Source organism: Mesoplodon mirus (assembly GCF_964341445.2).
Source record: "Mesoplodon mirus genome assembly, chromosome: 7".
Taxonomy (NCBI): Eukaryota; Metazoa; Chordata; class Mammalia; order Artiodactyla; family Ziphiidae; genus Mesoplodon; species Mesoplodon mirus.
Window position 1 is genome coordinate 111,877,404 of NC_138983.1, and position 26,421 is coordinate 111,903,824.

Here is a 26,421-nt window from a genome sequence, read left to right on the forward strand (position 1 = left end):
TCAATACCCTGCATGATTCAGAAAAAAATGTCTTAAAAGTCATTTGAACACACATTTACACATACACTTAAATCTTTCTATGGAGATTTTAGGTATGGTCAAATAAGGGTTGGCCTCTGGAAAAAGACTTCCTTATTTTAGGTCAGCCCAACTCTATCCAGGAAATAAGATCTTCTAACAAAAGGATGGACATTTTCATATCCTATAGATGGTAATAGCGATAGTCATTTTCCTACAGTCACTTCCCACCTAACTCAGAGTTAAAACATTCATTGCAAAGGTCTCCTAGCACCTACATGCTCAGGCCTTCTACTCCCTCTTTGCCTTGTCTTCTAATCCTCTTTTCTTGTCTTTTTTGTCTTCTAATCCTCTTGTCTTCTTGTCCTCTGTTCCTTGCTTACTCTGGGGCAGCCATACTTGCCACACTTGTCTTGAAGTTCTGCCTAAGAGCCTTCGCATTTTCTGTTTCCTTTGCCTGGAGTATTCATCCCCTAGATATCTGCATGCCTTACCTTTTAACTACCTTCAGGTCTCTAAGTATTAACTTATCAAACATGCCTTCCTTGAACACTTATATAAAATAGCAACTTCCCTCAACACTTAGTATTGCTTATTCCCCTTAACCTGCTTTTCTTCTTAAGAATTAATGTACTATAGGACTTACGATTCTATAGGACTTGTACATTTCTCTAATTTTGAATTTTTTACTACTTTTCAAAATGCAATCTTTGATACCTATAAAAGACCATATATGTGACTATATCATTAAAAGCATGATTATATAATGAAACCTGTGAGCCAATAACAACCCAAGAACTAGGATGTTACCAGAAACTTGTATCAACTTAAATGATTCTCTTCTATTCCTATACCCCTGCCTTTCTGCTAAAGGAGGAGACTGTTTTGTTTATAACTTTTTTATAGTTTTATACTTTTTTAATAGTTGTGTTACATACATGTACTTACACACACATACACAGCCATGCCTAAAAATACATTGTTTCATTTTTTGAACTTCAGTGTATTGCATGTGGTGTTCTAGGACTTATTTCATTCCACATTATTTTTCTAATATTTATTCGTGTTGCTGGTTTAGCTGTAGTTTCACTCATTCTTATTGCTGTATAGTATTTCATCATGTAAATATAACACAATTGGGGTTTTTTTTGGCTATTACAAATATTGTTACTGTAAACATTTGTGTGCTTGTCTCCTGGAATGTCTGTGCAAGAGTTTCTCTAGGGTATACACCTAGGAATAGAATTGTGTCAAACTGTTTTCAGTGACTGTACTAATTTACTCTCTCACCAGAAGTATATAATATCTACATCCTTTTATTCTCACCAGTACTTGGTATTTTGAGATGCCTTCATATTTACCAATCTAGTGGGTTAAAATAGTATCTCATTGTGGTATTAATTTGTGCTTTTGATTACTAACTAGATTGACCATCCTTTCATATCTTTATGGGTCATTCCTTCTTTTTTTAATTGGAGGGACAACAATGAGAGATGTGATTGAAACACAGTGAGGGAGAGGCAGAATGGTGGGATATGAGGCCAGAAGGTAGGAGTGGGTAGAGGTTCACTAGATAACTCTGAGCCTCATCAGTAAGCTGTGGTAATTACTAAATCAGTCTGGGGGCATATGGCTTATAGAGAATTGACAATGGGATGAAGATTTGAAGCAGAGAGGCAAGTTAGAAAACAATTGCAGTAGGCTAATGTATTGCTCAAAAATGGTAGCAGGTTTGTGGGAGCAGTTGTTATTGATCATATTCCTTATCAGCTTTAATTTTTCTGTAAACAAGAAATCGTATGAGTAACATTTATTTTTCTATAAAAGCTACATATTCACTTATTTTTTCCTAAAAACCATTCTTTGAAGTTCCAGAACTTTATTATTTTTTTCACAGACTCAATAGGAATTTCACAGCAAAATTCTTAAAATATGTTATATTTATTCTTAAAATGTAATGATAGCTTTTTTATTGCCAAAGATTTGAGGATTAATTGTTAGTGTAATAATTTTAGAAACATTGCATTGAATGGCTTTTATGAACTCAGCAGCTGTGGTTACTCAGACTCAACAGCTGCAGTTATCCTGACTCAAATGGTTTTGCATCAGTTATTAGAGAAGTCACAAGTTCCTGGTAAATTCATTTTTTGAAATCAGGAAGCTTAAGATCTTCTTTTCTCTCAGATATCCTTCTATTTGAATATATTAACTCACATTTCAGGAACACATTTATTATTTACAACTTTGCCAATGGCACCATCAGCAAAAAGAGGTAATATAGATGTACTTTTATACACTGTGTATAACCTTCTGGCTTCTAACTGTAAGCAAATCTGAGTTTGAATACTTGTCACATTTTGAGTTGTATGACCATTTAAGACAAAAGCAAGGGGATTGGAAGACTTTATCAGTCTGCTTAATTTTGTAGCATATACAAAAATGATTTTATATTTATTACTTTTGAATGAAAGGGAATACTAAGTTCACTAATATTGTAAACTTGATTTTTTACTTCTATAATTGATCATTTAGTTAAAAAACAAAAATATCTCTTAGTTTGAAAAATGGGAATTAAAGAGAAAGAGTTAAACATTATCTTACCTTTCCTTTATGAATTATATTTCATGGTAATGAAAGAAAAGTTGATGAAAGAAAGCTTTTCTTTATTGAATATTTCTAGATAATAAATATAAAAGGAATGAAGAATTTGAAAAATCACTGTTTTACAAACCCTGATAATTGATCCAGAAAATTATTATCAACGGTGGAAACCGTTAGATGGAAGATTGATGGGGAAGTTTGCAAGAGAGGGATCAGCTGTTACCACTTGTACCCAGTGATCAATCTTTGTATCACAAGGAGAAAGTATTCAGACACTGTGTGCCTCCTGATGTGAGGCAATATGAAGTACACTTTCCAAAAGTATTCTTTCAACAAAGTGAACCTGAACCTAATCAGGTCTTTAGAAATCATTTCCAGTAACAGGAAACAGAGGGGGTAAAGGAACAAATTAAACTACACTACTCGATCCAGAATGTGGGACATTCTACAAGATAATGGACTCAGTTTTTTCAACAGATTAATGGCATGCAAAAGAGGAAGGGCAGAGAAACTGCTCTACATTAAAGAGACTTAAAATACATAACAACTGCATACCCTTTCTGTGGATATTGATTCAAACAATCCAGTTTAAACAAATTTTGAGACCAATCAGGGAAATTTAAATATGGGCTGTGTATTATATAACACCGGTGAATTTTTATTAATGTTGTTAGGTGAAATAATAGTATTGTGTTTATGTCCATTTCTTTTTGGGATACGTACTAAGTACATAAGAGTTAACATCATCTGGGATTTGTTTTAAAACACTTAAGGAATAATAACAAAATAAAAGAAAATAAATTAGAGATGATGGTAGGAAGTTCAGGAAAATCTTGACCATAGTTGAATCTGGATGGGTATCTTTGTGTATCTTTAAAAATGTTCTTAAGAAAATCAACTTTTATATATCTTTGAAAATGTTCACAGTAAAATTAATTTTACAGAATTAAAATAAATGTGATGGATATTTATATATCTTCTTGACCTTGTCACCCAATAAATGTAGACAGTTTTTAGTACTTACCTCCAAAAAATTCCTGGAGGGAGGCAGCAGGCCACTCCATGGTAGATGTTGGAAAAAACAGATACTTACTTTCTGAACCCCTTCACAGTTAGAGCACAGGCATGACAGGCACCAGCACCAGCCTATGAACAGAGATCTAGTGAATCAGGGAGGTGGATTCCTTCCCTCTCTTAGGAGGCAGCGGCACTCGAGGCAAGTTCTAGTTTGTGGGTAGCATCCAGAGCCAAGGCCAGTGATAAGAGTGAGAAAAGTCACAGCCTCCATGTTCACCAGGAAAATCAGCTTTTCCTTACTTATTCTGACCACAATAACCAGTGTTTTTACTGGCCCTAACGCCCACTTTTCCACTTTCCTGGTGTTTCTGTGAACTACAAAGCATTGTTTTAATAATTATCATGGTGGTTAGTTGAATAAACTGCACATATTTTTATATTTATAAATTTATTTATTTTTGGCTGTGTTGGGTCTTCGTTGCTACGCATGGGCTTTCCTCTAGTTGGGGCGAGCAGGGGCTACTCTTCATTGCAGTGTGCGGGCTTCTCATTGCACTGACTTCTCTTGTTGAGCATGGGCTCTAAGCATGCGGGCTTCAGTAGTTGTGGTGCACAGGCTCAGTAGTTGTGGCTTGCGGGTTCTAGAGTGCAGGCTCAGTAGTTGTGGCACACTTGCTCTGTGGCAAGTGGGATCTTAGTTGCTCAGTTGCTCCACGGCATGTGGGATCTTCCCGGACCAAGGATCGAACCTGTGTCCCCTGAATTGGTAGGCGGATTCTTAACCACTGCACCACCAGGGAAGTCCTAACTGCACATATTTAGAGTGTATGGTTTGACATATGATACACCTGTGAGACCATCACCACATCAAGATAGTAAACATCTCCATCACCCCCAAAAGTTTTCCCTAGCACTTCATAGTCCCTTCCTCCTCTCTCCCCTCCCCTATCCCAGGCAACTCTGATTTTTTTTTTTTGTCAGTGTACATTAGTTTGCATTTTCTAGAGTTTTATATAAAAAGGTTATACAATTAAGTGATCTTTTCTGTCTGGCTTCTTTCTCATTCAACATTAGTATTATAAGTCAGAAAGAGAAAAATATCATATATTAACACATATATGTGGAATATAAAAGAATGGTATAGATAGTCTTATTGCAAAGCAGAAATAGAGACACAGAAGTAGACAACAAATGTACGGAAGCCAAGGGGGAAGGGGGTTGGGATGAATTTGGAGATGGGGGTTGACATATACACTGTTGATACTATGTATAAAATAGATAACTAATGAGAACATTCTGTAAAGCACAGGGAACTTTACTCAATGCTCTGCGGTGACCTAAATGGGAAGGAAATCCAGAAAAGAGGGGATATATGTATACGTATAGCTGATTCACTTTGCTATACAGCAGAAACTAACATAACATCGTAAAGCAACTATACTCAAAAAAATTTTTTATAAAGATTCACCTGTGTGATCTTGTCAGGAGCCTGGGTTTTTTTGTTTTATTGTTTGGTTTTTTTTTACTGATTAGTAGTCCATTGTATGGATGTAGTACAATGTGCTTATTCATTCACTCATTGAAAGACATCTATATTGTTTCCAATTTGAGGCTACTAAGATTAAGTTACTATGAACATTTGAACATTTTATGTTTTTGTATGAACACATGCTTTTATATTTCTTGGACAAATACTTAGGACTGAATTGCTGGATCATATGACAGGTACAGGTTTAATTTTTAATTAACTGCCAAACTGTTTTTAAATGTGTTATTTAATAAATTTTTTAAAAATAAATACATGAAAGTGTTAGGAGACATGAGGTCTTATATATCTGTATGTATGGGTATATATATAATATAATGTGTATTCTGTGTGTGTCTAATAAATAACAAAGTATAATTTTACTCTCAGGAAGTGGTATTATTAGAGCTACTAATTATACAAAAATTAATGATTATACAAAAAATTATGATTCAACAAAACATCATGATAGTACCTCTTCAAGGCAGAGATGAATCCAAACATTTCATATAATTTAATGATTAATTCCAGGTTTGAGTTATTTAGTATTAACCAGAGTTATATATAAAACATCAATATATATGATTTATAATGAAGTGTTCAGCCTATCACTCCAAATAATATATACCTCAGTATTTGAAAACTGGTATATTCACTGGTCTTAGTAAAATTTAAACATCATTTGATGAGAAATTCATTCTTAATTTGCTTGTTAAAATTGGACAAACTAGGAGTTCTCCTGAGATTTATTTTCAGGCTTTTAATATCATATTGCCTAGAAGAAAATGATAATGTGAATTCTTAACATGGTACAGTGCCTGCACATTTCACTTTTGATCTTGAGTGAAATCTTATCTCTCCAATCACCAACATAAATTACAGTTTGGTCTTGCATGTGACTGGCATAACTATTTTTATCGAAGACACAGGAGACATCAAGAAAGGGTTTTCCCCCCTTTATCTTGCATATATTAACATTAGAAAGATAAATCTCTGGATATTCTCCTGTATCTCACTTTAACAGGTTAGTGTACTGTTTCAATTTTACAGTATGTGGGAAGATTTAATGTAGCTTGTTACGTCTTGATATGTTTGGTAACATAGTAAAACATATTATACCTGGCCAAGCACCCAGAAGGAACATGCACATGTTAGCGGGTGGGTGAAGAGAGAATATGGACTAAGTAAACTTTTACCAGCTCCCAAATAGCTATTGAAAAAAGAAATAATACTTGAGTTGAAGTTAAAAAAATATATATTGTTTAATGAATTTGTATATTTATTTCAAATACAAATAGAAAAAAGTATAGTGAATAAATATAATATGTTATATGAAAAGTATTACAATTCTTTTTTGTAAATTGTTATTTGAGAAAAAGGTGATTTAGCTTTTTTCCTTTCCAATCCATATACATTTAATTGCCTTTTATTGTGTGTTGGGATAACTAGATCTTTGTGTGCAGTGTTGAGTTAAAGTGGTGATAGTCTTATCTTGCTCTGATTTTGAAGGGAATATTTTCTAACACTTTATTATTGATTATAATATTTGCTATGTTTTGTAGATACCACTTATAAGTTTGTATTAGTCAGCTTGGGTTCCCATAATAAAATACCATAGATTGGATGGCTTAATAACAGTAATGCATTTTCTCACAGTCTTGGAGGTCGGAAGTCTGTGATCAAAGTGCCAGTATGGTCGAGTTGTGGTAAGGGCTATATTTCTGGCTTGTAAACGACTGTCTTCTCACTATGATCTCATGTGGCTTTTCCTCTGTGAGTGTTTGCAGAAAGAGGGGGAGAAGAAAACAGATTTCCCTTGTCTCTTCTTATAAGGACACAAATCCTATCAGATCAGGGCCCCACCCTCATGACCTCATTTAATCTTAATTACTTCCTTAGAAGTCCCATCTCCAAATACAGCCATGCTGGGAGGTTAGAGCTTCAACATAGGATTTGCGGGGTGGGGGTGGTGCGGGGTAAACAAACATGCAATCCCTAACACAGGTTAAAGATTTCCACTATTCCCAGTGCTTCAGTTAGTCTTTGTTGCATAGCAAATCATCCCAAAACTTAGTAACTTGAAACAATAATGTTTTATGATTTTCCTATGATTCGGTGGGTTGGTTTCATCTGGATTCCCATATGACGCTGCCTTCATTTGGAGAGTTGGCTGGCAGGTTCAAGATGGTCTTACTCATGTTTGCAGATGGCATTGGCTATTGGCTGGGCTGACTTGGTTTTCAACTACATGGTCTTTCAACTACCAGAGACTAGCATGGTGTTTCAGGATTCCATGGCCAGAGCAGAAACTGCAAGTTCACTTAAAGTCGAGGCTTTGAAAATTGCACATCCGTTTTGCTACATTCTATTAGTCAAACAAGTTATAAGATCAGCCCAGCTTCCAGCAGGTGGAGAAATAGATTTCTCTTGATATCAGAGGAGTGGAATATTACTTTGCAAACAGGTATGATTACAGGGAGGCATAATTTATCAAAAGCTGTTATAACAATCTCACATATCTTTGCTAAATTTCCTAAGGGTAGTTTGTCAAGAATGTATTGGTGAACTTCATTGACCATATTTTCACCCAGTATTGAAATAATTATATTATTTTTCTCTCTAATCTGCTTATGTGATGAACTCTATTTTCTATGATTGAACCATACATTCAAAGTCATCATGTATGTCTTTTTTGAAAGTTTGTTTTATATTTGGTTATTTATTTGCACCTATGTTCAGGAGTAAGTCTGATCTTTGAATGTCCCCTTATATTTCATATAATGTTTTTACTAGCCTCTATTGCTTGATTTGAGGAACTTTGCCTACTTTTCTAGTCTCTGAAATGCTTAGTACTAGATTTGAATTTCTGTTCAAGGAATGTGAGGAGAACTTTTATATTAACTGCTGGTGTCTGAGATTTACTTTGAGATAATGTTTTTAACTTCTCACTTAATTTTTTTAAACAACTCTAGCCCAGTTTAGTTTTTCTATTTCTTCTTGAGACTGTTTTATTAATTTATATATTCCTAGAAATTCCTCAATTGGCCAAATTTACAACTTTTTATGGTATAAAGCTATTCAAAATAATCTCATATTCTCTTTTAGTCTTTTCTGTAATTATATTCCTTGTAATATTAGAATTTTAAATAAATTTTTGCCTTCTCTTACTTTATCATCTAGTTATAATCATTTAATCTAGTCAGAAGTCTCATAATTTTATTAGTCTTTTAAGACTAACAAAAGCTGACTTTTTAAAAAATCTGATCTTGTATATGTTTTCTATTTTATTAATTTTTTGCTCTTGTTATTTTCTTCCATCTACATTCTCAACCTTATAATTTGTTAAGTTTGGCTCCGTTTTTAGCATTGCTTCTCTTTGTACATAAGTGTTTTCTGCTATAATTTTCCTCTAAGAATTTCATTCACTGCAGTTCCATAAGCTTTGATATATAATATTTTCAGGATTGCAGTGTGTAGGGTGAATTTTGATGATCACAGTATTTCAAACAGATCACATTATCACCCAGAAGCCAAGGTAGCGAGCAGCAAGTGTCCCTAGTCTTTCCCTCTGCCAGGCAGTTTGTTTTCTAATTAGCCTGTTGGGTGTTTTTTGTAGAGTTCTGGGCTTCTCTTTTCTGTCTTTGGAAATGTGAATCTTATGAACTCAATGAGGGACATTTTACAAAGTAACTGATGAGTGTTTTTCAAAAGTGTCAAGGTCATGAAAGAAAAAGAAAGACTGTCACAGTTTTGGATGAGACTGTGATAAATAACAGCTAAATATAATATGGTATTCTCTGGAAACAGAAAGAGGACATTTGTGGAAAAATTGGTAAAATTTGAATAAGGTCTGTGGTAGTTTAGTTAATAGTATTGTAGTAGTATTAATTTCCTGGTTTTGATAATTATGCTGTGCTTATGTAAGATGTTAACTAGGAGTAAAGTATATAATGGGAATTCTCTGTATTATTTTTGCCAGTTTTATATAAATCTAAAAATAGTTCAAAATAAAAAGTAAACAAACCAAGCTGTAGGCCCCTTAAGATAGGCACATACCACAGGGCAAATACTGGCTTCAGAACTCACTCAGGTCTCTAGATCAGCTCTGCCTCTTTGGCTCCAGCATTTAAAGCTTTCCCTTAATTTCCCTGGCACTTCAGTCATAAATTTTAAAAGGTTTTTTTTGTTGATGATGCTGTTATTTATGCATAATTTTTAAATGTACTGTGTTATAAAATTTTCTCCAGATATTTAGTCTGCCATATTCCTTGAGACAAACATGTAATTTACTTTTTTTTTCACTATAAGCATCTTAATCAAAATAAATACATGGAGAAAACTATATAACTTTAAATATACAGCTGGATGAATTATCAGAGTGACACACATGTAATCACCACACAAGTCTAAAACCAAAATGTTTTCAGTATCTCTCCATCTCTACCCTTTTCCATCACATCCCATTTTTAATTTGTACTCACTTTTTCCTCTCCAAAGGAAATAGCTTTCCTGACTTATAACCATGGGTTATTTTTGCTTGTTTTTGAATGATAGTAAATGAGTTATACAATATGTTTTTTGTTTCTGTGTATCTTGCTTCTTTCCTTCAGCTGTATGTTGAGACTCATACGTATTTTGCATGAAGCTTTAATTTTCATTAGTGTATAGTATTCCATAGGGTGATTATACCGTAATTTATTTATTGATTCTACTGCTGATGGACTTTGGTTTAGTTGTCGTTGTTGTTGTTGTTTTCCAATGGGAAGATTAATTTTCTTGTTGCATCAACCCTCTAGACCATTCATCATACAAGTTTTTCTTTTTAATTAATAGACTATTTTTAGAGCAGTCCTAGATTTATAGAAAAATAAGCAGAAAATACATAGAGTTACCATATATCCCCTAGCACTCCAGCAGGTTCCCCCTCTTATTGACATCTTTCATTAGTGTGGTACATTGTTACAACAGAGGAGCCAGTGTTAATACTGATATATTATTATTAACTAAAGTCCATAGTTTACATTAGGATTCTGATATTGTACACTCTATGAGTTTAGAAAAAAATGTGACTTGTTTCTGTCATGAGAGCATCAAACAGAATATTTTTAACTTCCTGAAAATCCCCTATACATCCCTCCTACCTCTAAAACCTCTGAAAACTACTGATCATTTCACTATTTTCAGTTTTGCCTTTTCCACAATGTCATAGAGTTGGAATCGTAAGTATGTAGACTTCTCAGATTGGTTTCTTTCACTTGACAATATGGATTTAAGGTACATTTCATGGCTTGATAGCTCATTTCTCTTTAGTGCTAAATATTTCATTGTACTTTGTAGTTTTTTTTAACATCTTTATGGAGTATAATTGCTTTACAGAGTTGTGTTAGTTTCTGATGTATAACAACGTGAATCAGCTATACATATACATATGTCCCCATATCTCCTCCCACTTGCATCTCCCTCCCACCCTCCCTATCCCACCTCTCTAGATGGACACAAAACACCAAGCTGATCCCCCTGTGCTATGTGGCTGCTTCCCACTAGCTATCTATTTTACATTTGGTAGTGTATATATACATGCCACTCTCTCACTTCATCCCAGCTTACCCTTCCCCCTCCCCGTGTCCTCAAGTCCATTCTCTACATCTATGTCTTTATTCCTGTCCTTTCCCTAGGTTCTTCAGAATTTTTTTTTCTTTTTTTAGATTCCATATACATGTGTTAGCATACAGTATTTGTTTTTCTCTTTCTGACTTACTTCACTCTGTATGACACTCTCTAGGTCAATGCACCTCACTACAAATAATGCAATTTTGTTTCTTGTTATGGCTAATATCCCATTGTATATATGTGCCACATCTTCTTTATCCATTCGTATGTTGATGGACACTTAAGTTGCTTCCATGTCCTGGCTATTATAAATAGAGCTGCAATGAACATTGTGGTACATTACTCTTTTTGAATTATGGTTTTCACAGGGTATATGCCCAGTAGTGGGATTGCTGGGTCATACAGTAGTTCTATTTTTAGGTTTTTGAGGAACTCCCATACTGTTCTCCATAATGGCTGTATCAATTTACATTCCCACCAACAGTACAAGGGGGTTCCCTTTTCTCCACAGACTCTCCAGCATTTATTGTTTCTAAATATTTTGTTGATGGCCATTCTGAATGGTGTGAGGTGATACCGCATTGGGGTTTTTATTTGCATTTCTCTAATGATTAGTCATGTTGAGTATCCTTTCATGTGTTTGTTGGCAATCTGTATATCTTTGGAGAAATGTCTATTAGGTATTCTGCCCATTTTTGGATTGGGTTGTTTGTTTTCTTCAAACTGAGCTACATGAGCTCCTTGTATATTTTGGAGGTTAATCTTTTGTCAGTTGCGTTGTTTGCAGATGTTTTCTCCCATTCTGACAGTTGTCTTTCGTCCTGCTAATGTTTAAATTTCATTAGGTCCCATTTGTTTATTCTTGTTTTTATTTCCAGTTCTCTAGGAGGTGGGGCAAAAAGGATCTTACTGTGATTTATGTCATAGAGTGTTCTGCCTATCTTTTGCTCTAAGAGTTTTATAGTGTTTGGCCTTACATTTGGATTTTTAATCCCTTTTGAATTTATTGTTTTTGTATGGTGTTAAGGAGTGTTCTAATTTCATTCTTTTACATGTAGCTGTCCAGTTTTCCCAGCAGCACTTATTGAAGAGGCTGTCTTTTCTCCATTGTATATTCTTGCCTCCCTTATCAAAAATAAGGTGAACATATGTGTGTGGGTTTATCTGTGGGTTTTCTCTCCTGTTCCATTGATCTATATTTCTGTATTTGTGCCAGTACCATACTGTCTTGATTACAGTAGCTTTGTAGTATAGTCTGAAGTCAGGGTGTCTGATTCCTCCAGCTCCATTTTTCTTTCTCAAGATTGCTTTGGTATTCAGGGTCTTTAGTGTTTCCATACAAATTGTGAATTTTTTTTCTATTTCTGTAAAAAATGCCATTGATAGTTTGATAGGGATTGCATTGAATCTGTAGATTGCTTTGGGTAGTATAGTCATTTTCACAATGTTTATTCTTCCAAACCAAGAACATGGTATTTCTCTCCATCTGTTCATATCATCTTAAATTTCTTTCTTCATTGTCTTGCAGTTTTCTGCATACAGGTCTTGTGTCTCCTTACGTAAGTTTATTCCTAGGTATTTTATTCTTTTTGTTGCAATGGTAAATGGGAATGTTTCCTTAATTTCTCTTTCAGATTTTTCAGCATTAGTGTATAGGAATGCAAAAGATTTCTGTGCATTAATTTTGTATCGTGCTACTTTACCAAGTTCATTGATTAGCTGTAGTTTTCCAGTAGCATCTTTAAGATTCTCTATATATACTATCATGTCATCGGAAAACAGTGACAGTTTTACTTCTTCTTTTCTGATTTGGATTCCTTTTATTTCCTTTTCTTCTCTGATTGCTGTGGCTAAAACTTCCAAAACAGTGTTGAATAATAGTAGTGACAGTGGGCAACCCTGTATTATTCCTGATCTTACTGAAAATGGTTGCAGTTTTTCACTATTGAGGCCAATCATGGCTGTGTGTTTTTCATATATGACCTTTATTACATTGAGGTAAGTTCCCTCTATGCATATTTTCTGGAGGGTTTTTACCATAAATGGGTGTTGAATTTTGTTGAAAGCTTGTTCTGCCTCTATTGAGATGATTATATGGTTTTTATTCTTCAATTTGTTAATATGGTGTATTACATTGATTGATTTGTGTATATTGAAGTATCATTGCATTCCTGGGATAAACCTCACCTAATCATGGTGTATGATCCTTTTAATCTGCGTTTGGATTCTGTTTGCTAGTATTTTGTTGTGGATTTTTGCATCTAGTTTCATCAGTGATATTGGCCTGTAGTTTTCTTTCTTTATGACATCTTTGTCTGGGTTTGGTATCAGGGTGATGGTGGCCTCGTAGAATGAGTTTGGGAGTGTTCCTCCCTCCAGTATATTTTGGAAGAGTTTGAGAAGGATAGGTGTTAGCTCTTCTCTAAATGTTTTATAGAATTCGCCTGAGAAGCCATCTGGTCCTGGGGTTTTGTGGAAGATTTTTAATCACAGTTTTAATTTCAGGGCTTTGATTGGTCTTTTTATATTTTCTGTTTCTTCCTGGTTCAGTGTCGGGAGGTTGTGCTTTTCCAAAAATTTGTCCATTTCCTCCATGTTATCCAATTTATTGGCTTATAGTTGCTTGTATTAATCTCTCATGATCCTTTTGTATTTCTGCAGTGTCTGTTGTTACTTCACCTTTTTCATTTCTAATTCTATTGATATGAGTCTTCTCCCTTTTTTTCTTGATGAGTCTGGCTAATGGATTTTCAATTTTGTTTATCTTTTCAAAAAACAGCTTTTAGTTTTATTGATCTTTGTTATTGTTTCCTCATTTCTTTTTCATTTATTTCTGATCTGATCTTTATGATTTCTCTCCTTCTGATAACTTTGGGGTTTTTTTGTTCTTCTTTCTCTAATTGCTTTAGGTGTAAGGTTAGGTTTTTTTTTTTTTTTTTTTTTTTTTTCCTTTTTGCGGTATGCGGGCCTCTCACTGCTGTGGCCTCTCCCACTGCGGAGCACAGGCTCCGGACGCGCAGGCCCAGCGGCCATGGCTCACGGGCCCAGCCGCTCCGCGGCATATGGGATCCCCCCAGACCGGGGCACGAACCCGCATCCCCTGCATCGGCAGGCGGACTCCCAACCACTGCGCCACCAGGGAGGCCCAAGGTTAGGTTTTTTACTTAAGATATTTCTTTTTTCTTGAAGTAGGATTTTATTTCTATAAACTTCCCTCTTAGAACTGCTTTTAATGCATCCCATAGGTTTTGGGTCATTGTGCTTTTATTATCATTTGTTTCTAGGTATATTTTTATTTCCTTTTTGATTTATTCAGTGATCTCTTGGTTTTTTAGTATTGTATTGCTTAGCCTCATTTATTTTAATTTTTTACAGCTCTTTTCCTGTAGTTGACATCTAGTCTCATAGCATTGTGGTTGGAAAAGATACTTGATATGATTTCAATTTTCTCAAAGTTACCAAGGCTTAATTTGTGACCCAAGATATGATCTATCCTGGAGAATGTTCCATGAGGACTTGAGAAGAAAGTGTATTCTGTTTTTGGATGGAATCTCCTATAAATATCAATTAAGTCCATCTTGTTTAATGTATCATTTAAAGTTTGTGTTTCCTTATTTATTTTCATTTTGGATGATCTGTCCATTCGTGAGAGTGGGGTGTTAAAGTCCCCTACTCTGTGAATTTCCCCTTTATGGCTGTTAGCATTTGTCTTATGTATTGAGGTGCTCCTATGTTGGATGCATAAATATTTACAATTGTTATATCTTCTTCTTGGATTGATCCCTTGATCATTATGTAGTGTCCTTCTTTGTCTCCTGTAATAGTTTTTATTTTAAACTCTATTTTATCTGATATGAGAATTGCTACTCCAGCTTTCTTTTGATTTGCATTTGCATGGCATATCTTTTTTCATCCCCTCACTGTCAGTCTGTATGTGTCCGAAGGTCTGAAGTGGGTCTCTTGTAGACAGCATATATATGGGTCTTGTTTTTGTATCCATTCAGCCAGTCTGTGTCTTTGGTCGGAGCATTTAATCCATTTACAATTAAGGTAATTATTGATATGTGTGTTCCTATTACCATTTTCTTAATTGCTTTGGCTTTATTATTGTAGGTCTTTTCCTTCTGTTGTGTTTCTTGCCTAGAGAAGTTCCTTTAGCATTTGTTGTAAAGCTGGTTTGGTGGTGCTGAATTCTCTTAGCCTTTGCTTGTTTGTAAAGGTTTTCATTTCCTTGTTGAATCTGAACGAGATCAGTGCTGGATAGAATAATCTTTGTTGTAGGTTTTTCCCTTTCATCATTTGAAATGTGTCCTGCCACTCCCTTCTGGCTTGCAGAGTTTCTGCTGAAAGATCAGCTGTTAACCTTATGGGCATTCCCTTGTATGTTATTTGTTGCTTTTCCCTTGCTGCTTTTAATATTTTTTCTTTGTGTTTAATTTTTGATTATTTGATTAACATGTGCCTTAGCATTTTCTCCTTGGATTTATCCTGTATGGGACTGTCTGCCCTCCTTGACTTGACTATTTCCTTTCCTGTGTTCAGGAAATTTTCAACTATAATCTCTTCAAATATTTTCTCAGTCCCTTTCTTTTTCTCTTCTTCTTCTGGGACCCGTATAATTGGAATGTTGTTGCATTCAATGTTGTCCCAAAGGTCTATGAGACTATCCTCAATTCTTTTCATTCTTTTTTCTTTATTCTGCTCTGCAGTAGTCATTTCTACTATTTTATCTTCCAGGTCACTTATCCATTGTTCTGCGTCTGTTATTCTGCTATTGATTCCTTCTAGGGAATTTGTATTTCATTTATTGTGTTGTTCATCATTGTTTGTTTGCTCTTTACTTCTTCTAGGTCCTTGTTAAATGTTTCTTGTATTTTGTCCATTTTATTTCTAAGATTTTAGGTCATCTTTATTATCATTCCTCTGAATTCTTTTTCAGGTAGACTGCCTATTTCCTCGTCATTTGTTTGTTCTCATGGGTTTTTACCTTGCTTCTTCATCTGCTATGTATTTTTCTGTCTTCTCATTTTGCTTAAACTACTGTGTTTGGGGTCTCCTTTTCACAGCCTGCACGTTCATAGTTCTCGTTGATTTTGGTGTCTGCCCCCAGTGGGTAAGTTTGGTTCAGTGGGTTGTGTAGGCCTCCTGGTGGAGGCACGTGGTGCCTGTGTTCTGGTGGATGAGGCTGGATTTTGTCTTTCTGGCAAGGAGTACCACATCCAGTGGTGTGTTTTGGGGTGTCTGTGACCTTATTATTTCAGGCTGCCTCTCTGCTAATGGGTGTGGTTGTGTTCCTGTCCTGCTGGTTGCTTGGCATAGCGTGTCCAGCACTGTAGCTTCCTAGTCGTTGAGTGGAGCCGGGTCTTAGTGTTGAGGTGAGATCTCTGGTAGAGCTTTCACTGTTTGATATTACATGGTGCTGTGAGGTCTATGGTGGACCAATGTCCTTCACTCAGCTCTCCCACATCAGAGGCTCAGGCCTGACACCTGGCCAGAGCACCAAGACCCTGTCTGCCACACAGCTCAGAAGAAAAGGGAGAAAATTTAAAAATAAAGAAAGAAAGAAAAAAGTGAAATAATATAAAGGTATTTAAATAGAAAATAAAAAAATAATTATTATTAAAATTTAAAAAATAAATAAAAGAAAGAAGAGAGCAAGCAAACCAAAAAACAAATCGACCAATGGTAACAAGTGCTAAAAACTATACTAAAAAAAATCAAAATGGGCTACCCTTGTCGTGCAGTGGTTGGGAGTCCGCCTGCCAATGCAGGGGACACGGGTTTGTGCCCCGGTCCCGGAGGATCCCACATGCTGCAGAGCGGCTGGGCCCATGAGCCATGGCCACTGAGCCTGCGCGTCCGGAACCTGTGCTCTGCAGCAGGAGAGGCCACAACAGTGAGAGGCCCGCGTGCCGCCAAAAAAAAACCCAAAAAGCAGACAAACAGAACCCTAGGATAAATGGTAAAAGCAAAGCTATACAGACAAAATCACACAAAGAAGCATACATGTACACACTCACCAAAAAAGAAAACGGATAAAATATATATATATATATATATATATATATATATATATATATATATATATATATATATATTAAGAGAGCAACCAAATCAATAAACAAATCTACCAATGATATTAAGCTCTGAATACTAAAGTAAGATAATCATAAAACCAGAAACAAATTAGATGCAGAAAGCAAACCCCAAGTCTACAGTTGATCCCAAAGTCCACTGCCTCAGTTTTGGGATGGTTCCTTGTCTATTCAGGTATTACGCAGATGCAGGGTACATCAAGTTGATTGTGGAGATTTAATCCACTGCTCCTGAGGCTGCTGGGAGAAACTTCCCTTTGTCTTCTTTGTTCATACAGCTCCTGGGGTTCAGCTTTGGATGTGGCCCCGCCTCTGCATGTAGGTCATCTGGGGATGTCTGTTTCCAGCACAGATAGAACGGGGTTAAAGGAGCAGCCAATTAGGGGGCTCTGGCTCATTCACGCTGTGTGGAGGGAGGGGTATGGCATGCGGGGTGAGCCTGCAGTGGCAGAGGGTGGCATAGCCTTGCAACAGCCTGAGGCACACTGTGTGTTCTCCCGGGGAAGCTGTCCCTGGATCCGGGGACCCTGGCAGTAGCAGGCTGCAAAGGCTCCCTGGAGGGGAGGTGTGGATAGTGACCTGTGCTTTCACACAGGCTTCTTGGCGGCTTCAGCAGCAGCCTTAGCGTTTCATGCCGTCTCTTGTGTCTGCATTTATAGCCATGGTTCACGTCCATCTCTGTAGCTCATTTAGGTGGTGCTCTGAATCCCCTCTCCTTGCACACCCTGAAATAGTGGTCTGTTGCCTCCTAGGCAGGTCCAGACTTTCCTCCGGACTCCCTTCCAGCTTTCTCTGGTGCATTAGCCCCCTTCAGGCTGTGTTCACACAGCCAACCCCAGTCCTCTCTCTGGGATCTGATCTCCAAAGCCCGAGCCTCAGCTCCCAGCCCCCACCCGCCCTGGCAGGTGAGCAGACAATCCTCTCAGGCTGGTGAGTGCTGGTCAGCACCGATCTTCTGTGTGGGAATCTCTCTGCTTTGCCCTCTGCACCCCTGTTGCTGCACTCTCCTCCATGGCTCCAAAGAGTCCGCCCTAGCTACCCGCCATCTCCTCCCATGAAGTGGCTTCCTATGTGTGGAAACCTTTCCTCCTTCACAGCTCCCTCCCACTGGTGCAGGTCCCGTCCCTATTATTTTGTCTCTGTTTTTCCTTTTTTACTTTTGCCCTACCTAAGTACCTGGGGGAGTTTCTTGCCTTCTGGGAAGTCTGAAGTATTCTGCCAACATTCAGTAGGTGTTCTGTAGGAATTGTTTCACATGTACATGTATTTTTGATGTATTTGTGGAGAGGAAGGTGATCTCCGCATCTTACTCCTCCTCCATCTTATAGGTCTCCCCTCAAACGTAATTTACTTAACTTTTTGGACAATCCAATTTCTCATCTGTAATTTGAGAATGAGCGTTCATTTTTAAAATCTGTATTCTTTCTCATTCCTGGAAGGATTATACTGGATGTGACTTACAAAAATACAGACGATCTATTAGTGTAAAATCAATAGTTGAGGAAATCAAAGAGAAAATTAGGAAATGAAAAGAAAATAAAACTAGGGAAACAATTTATGCTAAAAGAAGACAAAACAAACAGCAAAGCTCATGCTCTAAGGTTCTATATAGTTATTATTGTTAGATCAGAAATTCTTCTGTGTGCTTTATAACTTCCAAAAGAAAAGGAAAATACAATTGTATATAAGATATAGTATGCTACAATAAAATCACACCAATTGTTCAGGAGAAGCATAGGTATTCCTGAAATGTCTCTCATTGTTCTTTGGAATGTGAAGAGATGGAATAGGGGTGACAGCATATTCTGCAGCTCCCCTCCAACCTCATAGATGCTGCAAAGCATGCCAGTGGCATAATGCAAGCTGTTCAGTATGCTTAGAACATGGAAGAAGTGATGTATGTTTTTGTTGGGAAATTTCTTCCCCTTTGACACCATTTTAAAGGAATATCATTTTAAAAGTATTTTTAATTGGTTTAAAACATGTATAATGGGCAGACATTTTATCATCTGTGCTTTGTAAAAAGATGAATATGTCAGATTTTGTAAAAAGAAAAGATGGTCCACTGTTACAAATTATAGCCCTATCCTCATTATAAAATATTTTTATTATGCATTTGAACTCACTTTTCATTACTCTCTGTTCATTAAAGTTTATAATATATTATTATAGTGTTATTATGAAAAGCAAGCCTCGCATGTTATTTTTCTGGGAAGAAAACAACCTTTTTTGGGTTGTTAAACATTTTATTTTTAAAATAGTTTTTAATACCATGTGTAAAAAATATTTGAACCATTTTTCCTTTAGATATCTCTTTGCATTCTTATTTGTTCTCTGTCATTTTTGACAAATTTAAGACACAAATAAGTGATAGCCAATGTTAGCACTTCTCCTGACTACCAACTAGTGATGTTTTGTGGTCTAGCACAGCTGATAAATTAGGTGCCATTGTAGGGTTCAGCTAGAGCAAATGAAAATAATTTATCAGAAAAACAAAGAAAGTGGAACACTGAATCACCACAATTTTATCTAGATTAGAGAATCAATCAAAAGCTCTAGAAGTAACTTGAGTTTAACAGCAGGATTCTGTATGTTTAACAATTATGTAGTGCATTTATTTTGAAATATTTATGGCCCTTATTTTATTTGAACTTTAATAATGTAAGAACCCCCAAAATATTAAATACAGCTCTATCTCTTAAAAAGGAAAAACAAATTACATCTCTCAAGAACTAAAACAAAAAAAGTAGTTGACAACACTGCAAATGTTGATGTTTAAAATACTAGCTTAGGAAAACATATTGTCTTGATTTGGGGATTTATTTTGTTTATGTCAGATAAGCAATGATATAGCACAATTTTAATATTTAGTTGAAATATTTATGAAGAACCATCAGTACATACCTCATTGATTTTTATACATCTCCCCCAGTATCTATAATACCATGTATACAATACTCAGTAATATTCTGGATCATTCTTAGCAAATGATTAAGAAGACTGATTGATATTATTGAAATTGAAGCCATTAAACACTGTTTTAGAAAAGAAAATATGAGTGAATTAATTTTGCTGAGAATGATGATAGAGAAGCTGATAAAAATGTTACAAAAGTGAAAGCCCTAAATCGGAAAGAAGAATTTACTTTGCCTGATTTTAATTAATCTATACCTCTTTCATTTGAGTCTCATGTCTAGAAAAAACATTGAAATAACTTAAAATTGATATAGAACCTTAAAACTTAGATTTATTTTATTTTTTACCAGCCAATAATTACTTTAAATTGTTTTACGATTTTATAGTTTGCTATGCTATTTACTATCTTTCCACTCATTTCATCTTTTCAAAAAACTTATCTTTAATTTATTAGCATTTTGAAATTATGCAATTTAAATTATTCAAACTGAAAAATATTTTTGATTTCAGAAATGAGCAAATAGAGAGGTTATTAATAATGGATAGTTAGAGCTTTCTGGCTAAAGAAGTAGCTTTTCAAATGAAGAGCCATTACAATATGTAATATTTATAGTGGTTTCTCTCACCATTTAAGTTCTTTTGCCTTTTAACTGCTGAAATAAATCAGTAAAATATTAATCCAATTGAACAGGGAAAATGGGATTAAAACTTGTTTTTAATATATATATTTGGTCTTTATAAGTAAATATGGCAATTTTTGTATCTATGCTTTCCCTCTGAATGAAGTTATGTTCATTTATTGGTACTTGTTATTTTCTTCTTTCAGGTTATTTCACAGTTGAGGATCTTGGGCAGATCAGTAACAGCTGGTAGCAAATTTGATAGAGAAATCTGGTCTAATGAGCTTTCTCCTGTCCTCAATCTCTGGAAGAAATTAAACCAGGTTAGTAGTGGACTATTCTTCCTTTGTTTTCCCTTTTTTCTCCCTATTTTTTTTTTCCAGTTTTATCCCCAAATTGTCCATGTTGGTAAATATGTTGGTAAATTTTTGCATGGATCTTCCGTTAATGTATATAGTATCCTGGAAAAAGATGGAGGAAATAAAAGTAATAGATGTAGATCAGCCCAAGAAGCAGTGTTACCGTGTAATTTATCTTATCCTGGTAATGTACTATGACGTCCTCTATGTCTGATACATATTTTGCTCACTCCTTGTCTTCTCTTTCCTCTTTCTGTAAAGTCAGTGACTGCTGTTAAAGGTGAAATTTTTCAAAGGAATCCAAGTGCTAAGGAAAAGCAATTCATCAACTGGAGTTGACCTGTTTCTATATTGTAAAATAGTTATAGATTATAGATGGTTGCTTGCTCACTAGGCAAAACCATTACAGTATTATGATTACTATTCTAATTGAATAAGGACTTACTTTCTGGAATTAAAAAATATATAATTTTACAATTCATATGTTTAGTAAGACTATAAAAATGCTTATATATCAGATAGCCTTCTTCAGTAAGGGAAGTCAAATTAAGCTTATTTAAGAACCTATGAAAAAGGTTAAAACTCTCTAAAAATTCAAAATCCTCAAACCTTATATTATTGTAATTTCGAGTTATTCTGACTTAGTCAGTGTCAACAATTGGTGATTGTCAGGAGTCCGAATAAACAATGATCTCAACTAACTGGAATTGCCACTTTATTTAGACCATCAGAGTGAAAAAGCTTTATATAGCTAGCTTGAGGTAGAGAATGAAAAGAAATACTACATCCCTTGGCATCCCAAACCCGTGCTCTCCCCTTATGCCTGGTCATATAAGTAATCAAATTATACAGATTCCTGACTATGAAATCATGGCCTGATTTCCATTCTTCATGTCAATTCATATTGAAGTTGTTATTCTTTACTTTCTCTTTTCTTAAACTAACCTTTGCTTATCTTTAAATTAATAACCCAGTTTACACAAATTTATTGAGGAAAGTTGCTGTTAATCTGATTCTTATTTCTCTGTAACTCATTTTTTTTTTTCCTCTAGAATATTTTGTCTCTGATCTGCTTAAATTTCACCATAATAAATACAGGTGTGGATTTTGTTATGTTTTGTTTTGCGTCTATTCATTTGATACTCTGAGACCTTGCAATTCCAAAAGCCAGCCTTCCCAGCTATACCTGTTTCAGTTTGATCCCCACATTAGCTGGGCTGCATGCTGTGAAATATCAGGTACTATGCTGTCTATGGCAGGTGCTTGATACTGCTATTTTTTAGTCCTAAAATGTTGACATAGTCGGCAGTGTTCCATCCAGGGCAATATGAAAAGATAAGTTTGCAACCAAGAACTCTCCTAGCCTGGCTCCAGCCATGGCATCCAGCCCTCGGCTGTAGGTTACCGTATTCTCCACTTACAAGTACCCAAACCTTTCTGTCTCCCAGATGTTTCCCATTCTTTTTGTGCCATCTTCTGTGTTCAGTATCTTCTTGTTTTGTCAAAGATAGGATTCAGAAGTGGGAGATAGTTTGCCAGTTTGTCCAGAAACAAACATAACTTTTTAAACTTCATTTTAACTTTTATTTGTAAGATAGATATAGATTCATTAAAAGGTTATCATATATTATATTCATAGTAGTCAAATTAATCTATCAAATATCTTACACTTCATCCTGTTATAATGTTTTGTTCTTTATCTCTCCCATTTCCTTCCTGAAGCCATTGCCATAATGTAGACTTCTGTTCTTCCTCATATGGATTATTGCAGAAAAGACCAAATTTGACTCTCCTTATAATATATATTTCCTCCAAGTCATATCTCAGGTCATCATCACATTAATTTTCCTAAAGAAAATCATTTTTCACAACATGGCTCCATATCCAAACTGACTTGTAAGCCTCTTCCATAGTAAGGCAGCTCTCAGTGATTCTGTCTGTGAGGACTTTCCAAATGCAATTTCCTTCTCCCGGAATCTCCTAGCTATGCTAAACCAGTAATGGGCAAAGTTCCAGCATCTTCCAGAAGCCTCTCAGCTGTTACTCATTTCCCTCTTCATGCTTCTATAGTACAAACTTATAAATCACATAACCATAAAAGTTACATTTTAAACTAAGCAAGTTAAGATATGGCACTTAGGAATAGGAATTCTCTTATTTTGGGGTAGCTTTAAAATTTATGCATATAAATATTTCAAATAAAACAAACTAATGCCACATTTCTGTTTTAGAATTTTTCCATAATTATTTTTATCACTTCTGAACTTTTAAAAAAGTTTTTCTTTTATAAAAAAGGAGTAATAATATTTTCTCTGCATTCACTTGTTCATTTATTTCATTCATCAAATATCTATTGATATGTCTGCTATATGCTTGTCACTGTGCTAGCTGCTATGACTTATTAAAAGATGATAACAATACACAAAAATATAGGTATTACAATGGTCTTTGGGAACCCAAATTAGGGAGTGTTAAATTCTGCTAAGAGGAAGTCAGAGGAGGTTACATTATGAGTAAGAAATTCTTTAGAGGGACTTCCCTGGTGGGCTGGTGGTAAAAAATCCGCCTTCCAATGCAGGGGATGCAGGTTCGATCCTTGGTTGGGGAACTAAGATCCCACATGCGGCAGGGAAGCTAAATCCATGCACCTCAACTAGAGAGCTCGCATGCCGCACACTACAGAGCCCACATACTCTGGAGCTCGCATGCCACAACTAGAGAGAGAAAACCTGCATGCCACAACTAGAGAGAAGCCCATATGCTACAACGAAGAGCCTGCGCACCACAACAAAAAGATGCCACATGCCGTGATGAAGATCCCGCATGCCACAACGGAGACCCAACTCAGCCAAAAATATAAATAAATAAATACATACATACATACATACATACATACATACATACATACATAAATAAATACATAAATAAATATTTTTTAAAGGCTTTAGATTAAAAAAAAGAGGTTACATGATGAGCAAGAAATTCTCTAGTTAAAAAAGAGTATATGGTATTTCAGAGAGAGAGAAAAGTCTGCCATGTTTGTTATTCTAACCTGACTGGAGTAAAGAATGCTTTGAATAGAATGGCTAGACATAAGAGCAAAAAACTTTAGTAGGACCAGGTTGGAAAGGGTTTAATGTCATGAGGAGTGATTATAATTTATCCTGTAGGCAGTGGGGATGCAATGCTAATAAGAAGGTGGGAAGGTGATATGTAAAGATCCGTGTTTTATAAAGGCAAAACTGATGATGGTGTAAGCAGTGGATACTAGAGGCCTGAAAACCAATTTAGAGGAAGTTACAATGTTCTAAGAGCAAAATCGTGGGAACCTTATTGAATATGGTGAAAATGTGAATATAAAGTAAGAGTCAAAGATATTTCAAAAGTAAAACCAGTCTTCAAAGGACGATTGTATGGATCTAATAAAAAAATAGATGGAACACTATTTGTCAAACATAAACTCTTTATGGATTAAGTCTTTTGTATCTTTCTTATTTCTTTAAAGATTTGTAGATTTTTAAAGTTTAGTATAACAAGCCCTAGTAGTATTGATGACGTTGCCACATTCAAGATATTTTATTAATTTAACCTTTCATGCTTGAAGGTTAAATTGTCAAAAATTTTAGTGACTGTATTAGTGATTATATCTTTTTCAGGGAAATATATAATATATACCAATGTGTAATTATAATTTTTAACATTATTTTGTGTTAACTGTTCATTCATATGTTATTATATCATCTTTTAAATAGTTTAGATGCATAATTAGTAACATCCCGTATTTTGTGACATTTCTCTTGGGATTTCCACTGGAAAACTTAGTACTTTGTAAAACAATAATTTAAAAATCAAAATGCTAAAAAGTATAACACATGAAAAATCTAATGTCATTTAACATTCTGCACCTATACATTCAAAAGGTCAGTTCATGCTTTAGATTTTTTATTATATACCAGCTCGCCAAGCAGTTTTTAATATCTGGTTGATGCTGATAACTGATGAGAATTACTGACATTCTAACCAATTTACATCTCCTTTATATAGCTTGAGAACTTCCATTAATTCCCATATGATAAAAGGTACATGTAAAACTCTCTTTTAGGCTGATAGAATTTGTTGAGCCAAAACTAGGTGACAGATTTTTTTTTTCTGAGCAACAGTTGAACTGGTTGACCCAGTAACTATTTTTATTATTTCTTTCTTCAGGTTCATAAGTAGATTTGTATATCTGTTAAATTACACTTGTAAACTCAGAATAACTTAATTTCAAAAGAATGCATTGAAATAAAATTAAATGAAATTTAAATCTAGAGTGCCAGGATAAACAATTAATAGGACTAGTACTTTCTTATGTTTTTGAACTAAAAATTTAAATATCTTTAAAATTGATTAATTTCATATTATGTTTGAAAAGGATGTGTATTCTACTCTGTTGACTGCTATTCTCAAATTATATTCTTTAGATCAAGTTTTTTAAATGTTTTGTTCACAAATCATAATATATAATAGTTTTTTTCTATCAATTTTTGAATTATACAAGTTCAGAATGCTAACTCTTCTTGATATATTGAACCACTATCATAGTAATTCTCTTTAACTCTTATAATGTTTTTCCTATTTTTCTGGTATTAATAAATCTGTATTAGCTTTTTTTTTAGTTACTATTTGTTAGATATATCCTGTTTCATACTTTCAACATTTAAATCAATTTTTATGTGTGTATCTTATAAAGAGCCTATAGCTGGATTTTGTTTGATCTTTAGGTGGAACATTTAGTCTATTTACATTAATCTGGTTTACTATATTATTATATGTTATGTTTTGTATTTTTTCTACTTTTTTTTTTTTTACTCCTTTCTTGTCTTCTTTTGACTATTTTCTCTAATATATTGCTCTCTTAGTTTACAGGTTATATATCTTTTCTACTTTTTAGTGGTATCCTAGATATTTTATTGTACATACATAGATAACCCATGTTAAACAATATATTTGCCTACCTGGCAGATAATTCAAGAAGCTTAAGACGTTATACCCAACTTCAACTTTTTTTTAATGATATTTTTATTTATTTTTTTAAAATTTTCAGCATCTTTATTGGAGTATAATTGCTTTAAAATGGTGTGTTAGTTTCTGCTGTATAACAAAGTGAATCAGCTATACATATACATATATCCCCATATCTCCTCCCTCTTGCATCTCCCTGTCACCTGCCTTATCCCACCCCTCTAGGTGGACACAAAACACTGAGCTGACCTCCCTGTGCTATGTGGCTGCTTCCCACGAGCTATCTATTTTACATTTGGTAGTGTATATATGTCCATGCCACTCTCTCACTTCGTCCCTGCTTACCCTTCCCCCTCCCCGTGTCCACAAGTCCATTCTCTACATGTGTCTTTATTCCTGTCCTGCCCCAGGGTTCTTTGGAACCTTTTTTTTTTTTTTTTGGATTCCATATATATGTGTTAGAATACGGGATTTGTTTTTCTCTTTCTGACTTACTACACTCTGTCCATCCACCTCACTACAAATAACTCAATTTCGTTTCTTTTTATGGCTGAATAATATTCCATTGTATATATATGCCACACCTTCTTTATCCATTCATCTGTCGATGGACACTTAGGTTGCTTCCATGTCCTGGCTATTGTAAATAGAGCTGC

The 26,421-nt window shown here is 35.0% G+C and overlaps 1 protein-coding gene across 1 annotated transcript in view; it reads left to right on the forward strand.

Moving 5' to 3' along the window:
- DYNC2H1 (dynein cytoplasmic 2 heavy chain 1) overlaps positions 1 to 26,421 on the forward strand; it is a 400,170-nt gene that overhangs the window by 279,468 nt on the left and 94,281 nt on the right. Inside the window, exon 83 of the mRNA XM_082626481.1 lies at positions 20,609 to 20,725. Coding sequence (XP_082482607.1) covers positions 20,609 to 20,725 — 117 coding nt within the window. The remainder of the gene's footprint in view (positions 1 to 20,608; positions 20,726 to 26,421) is intronic.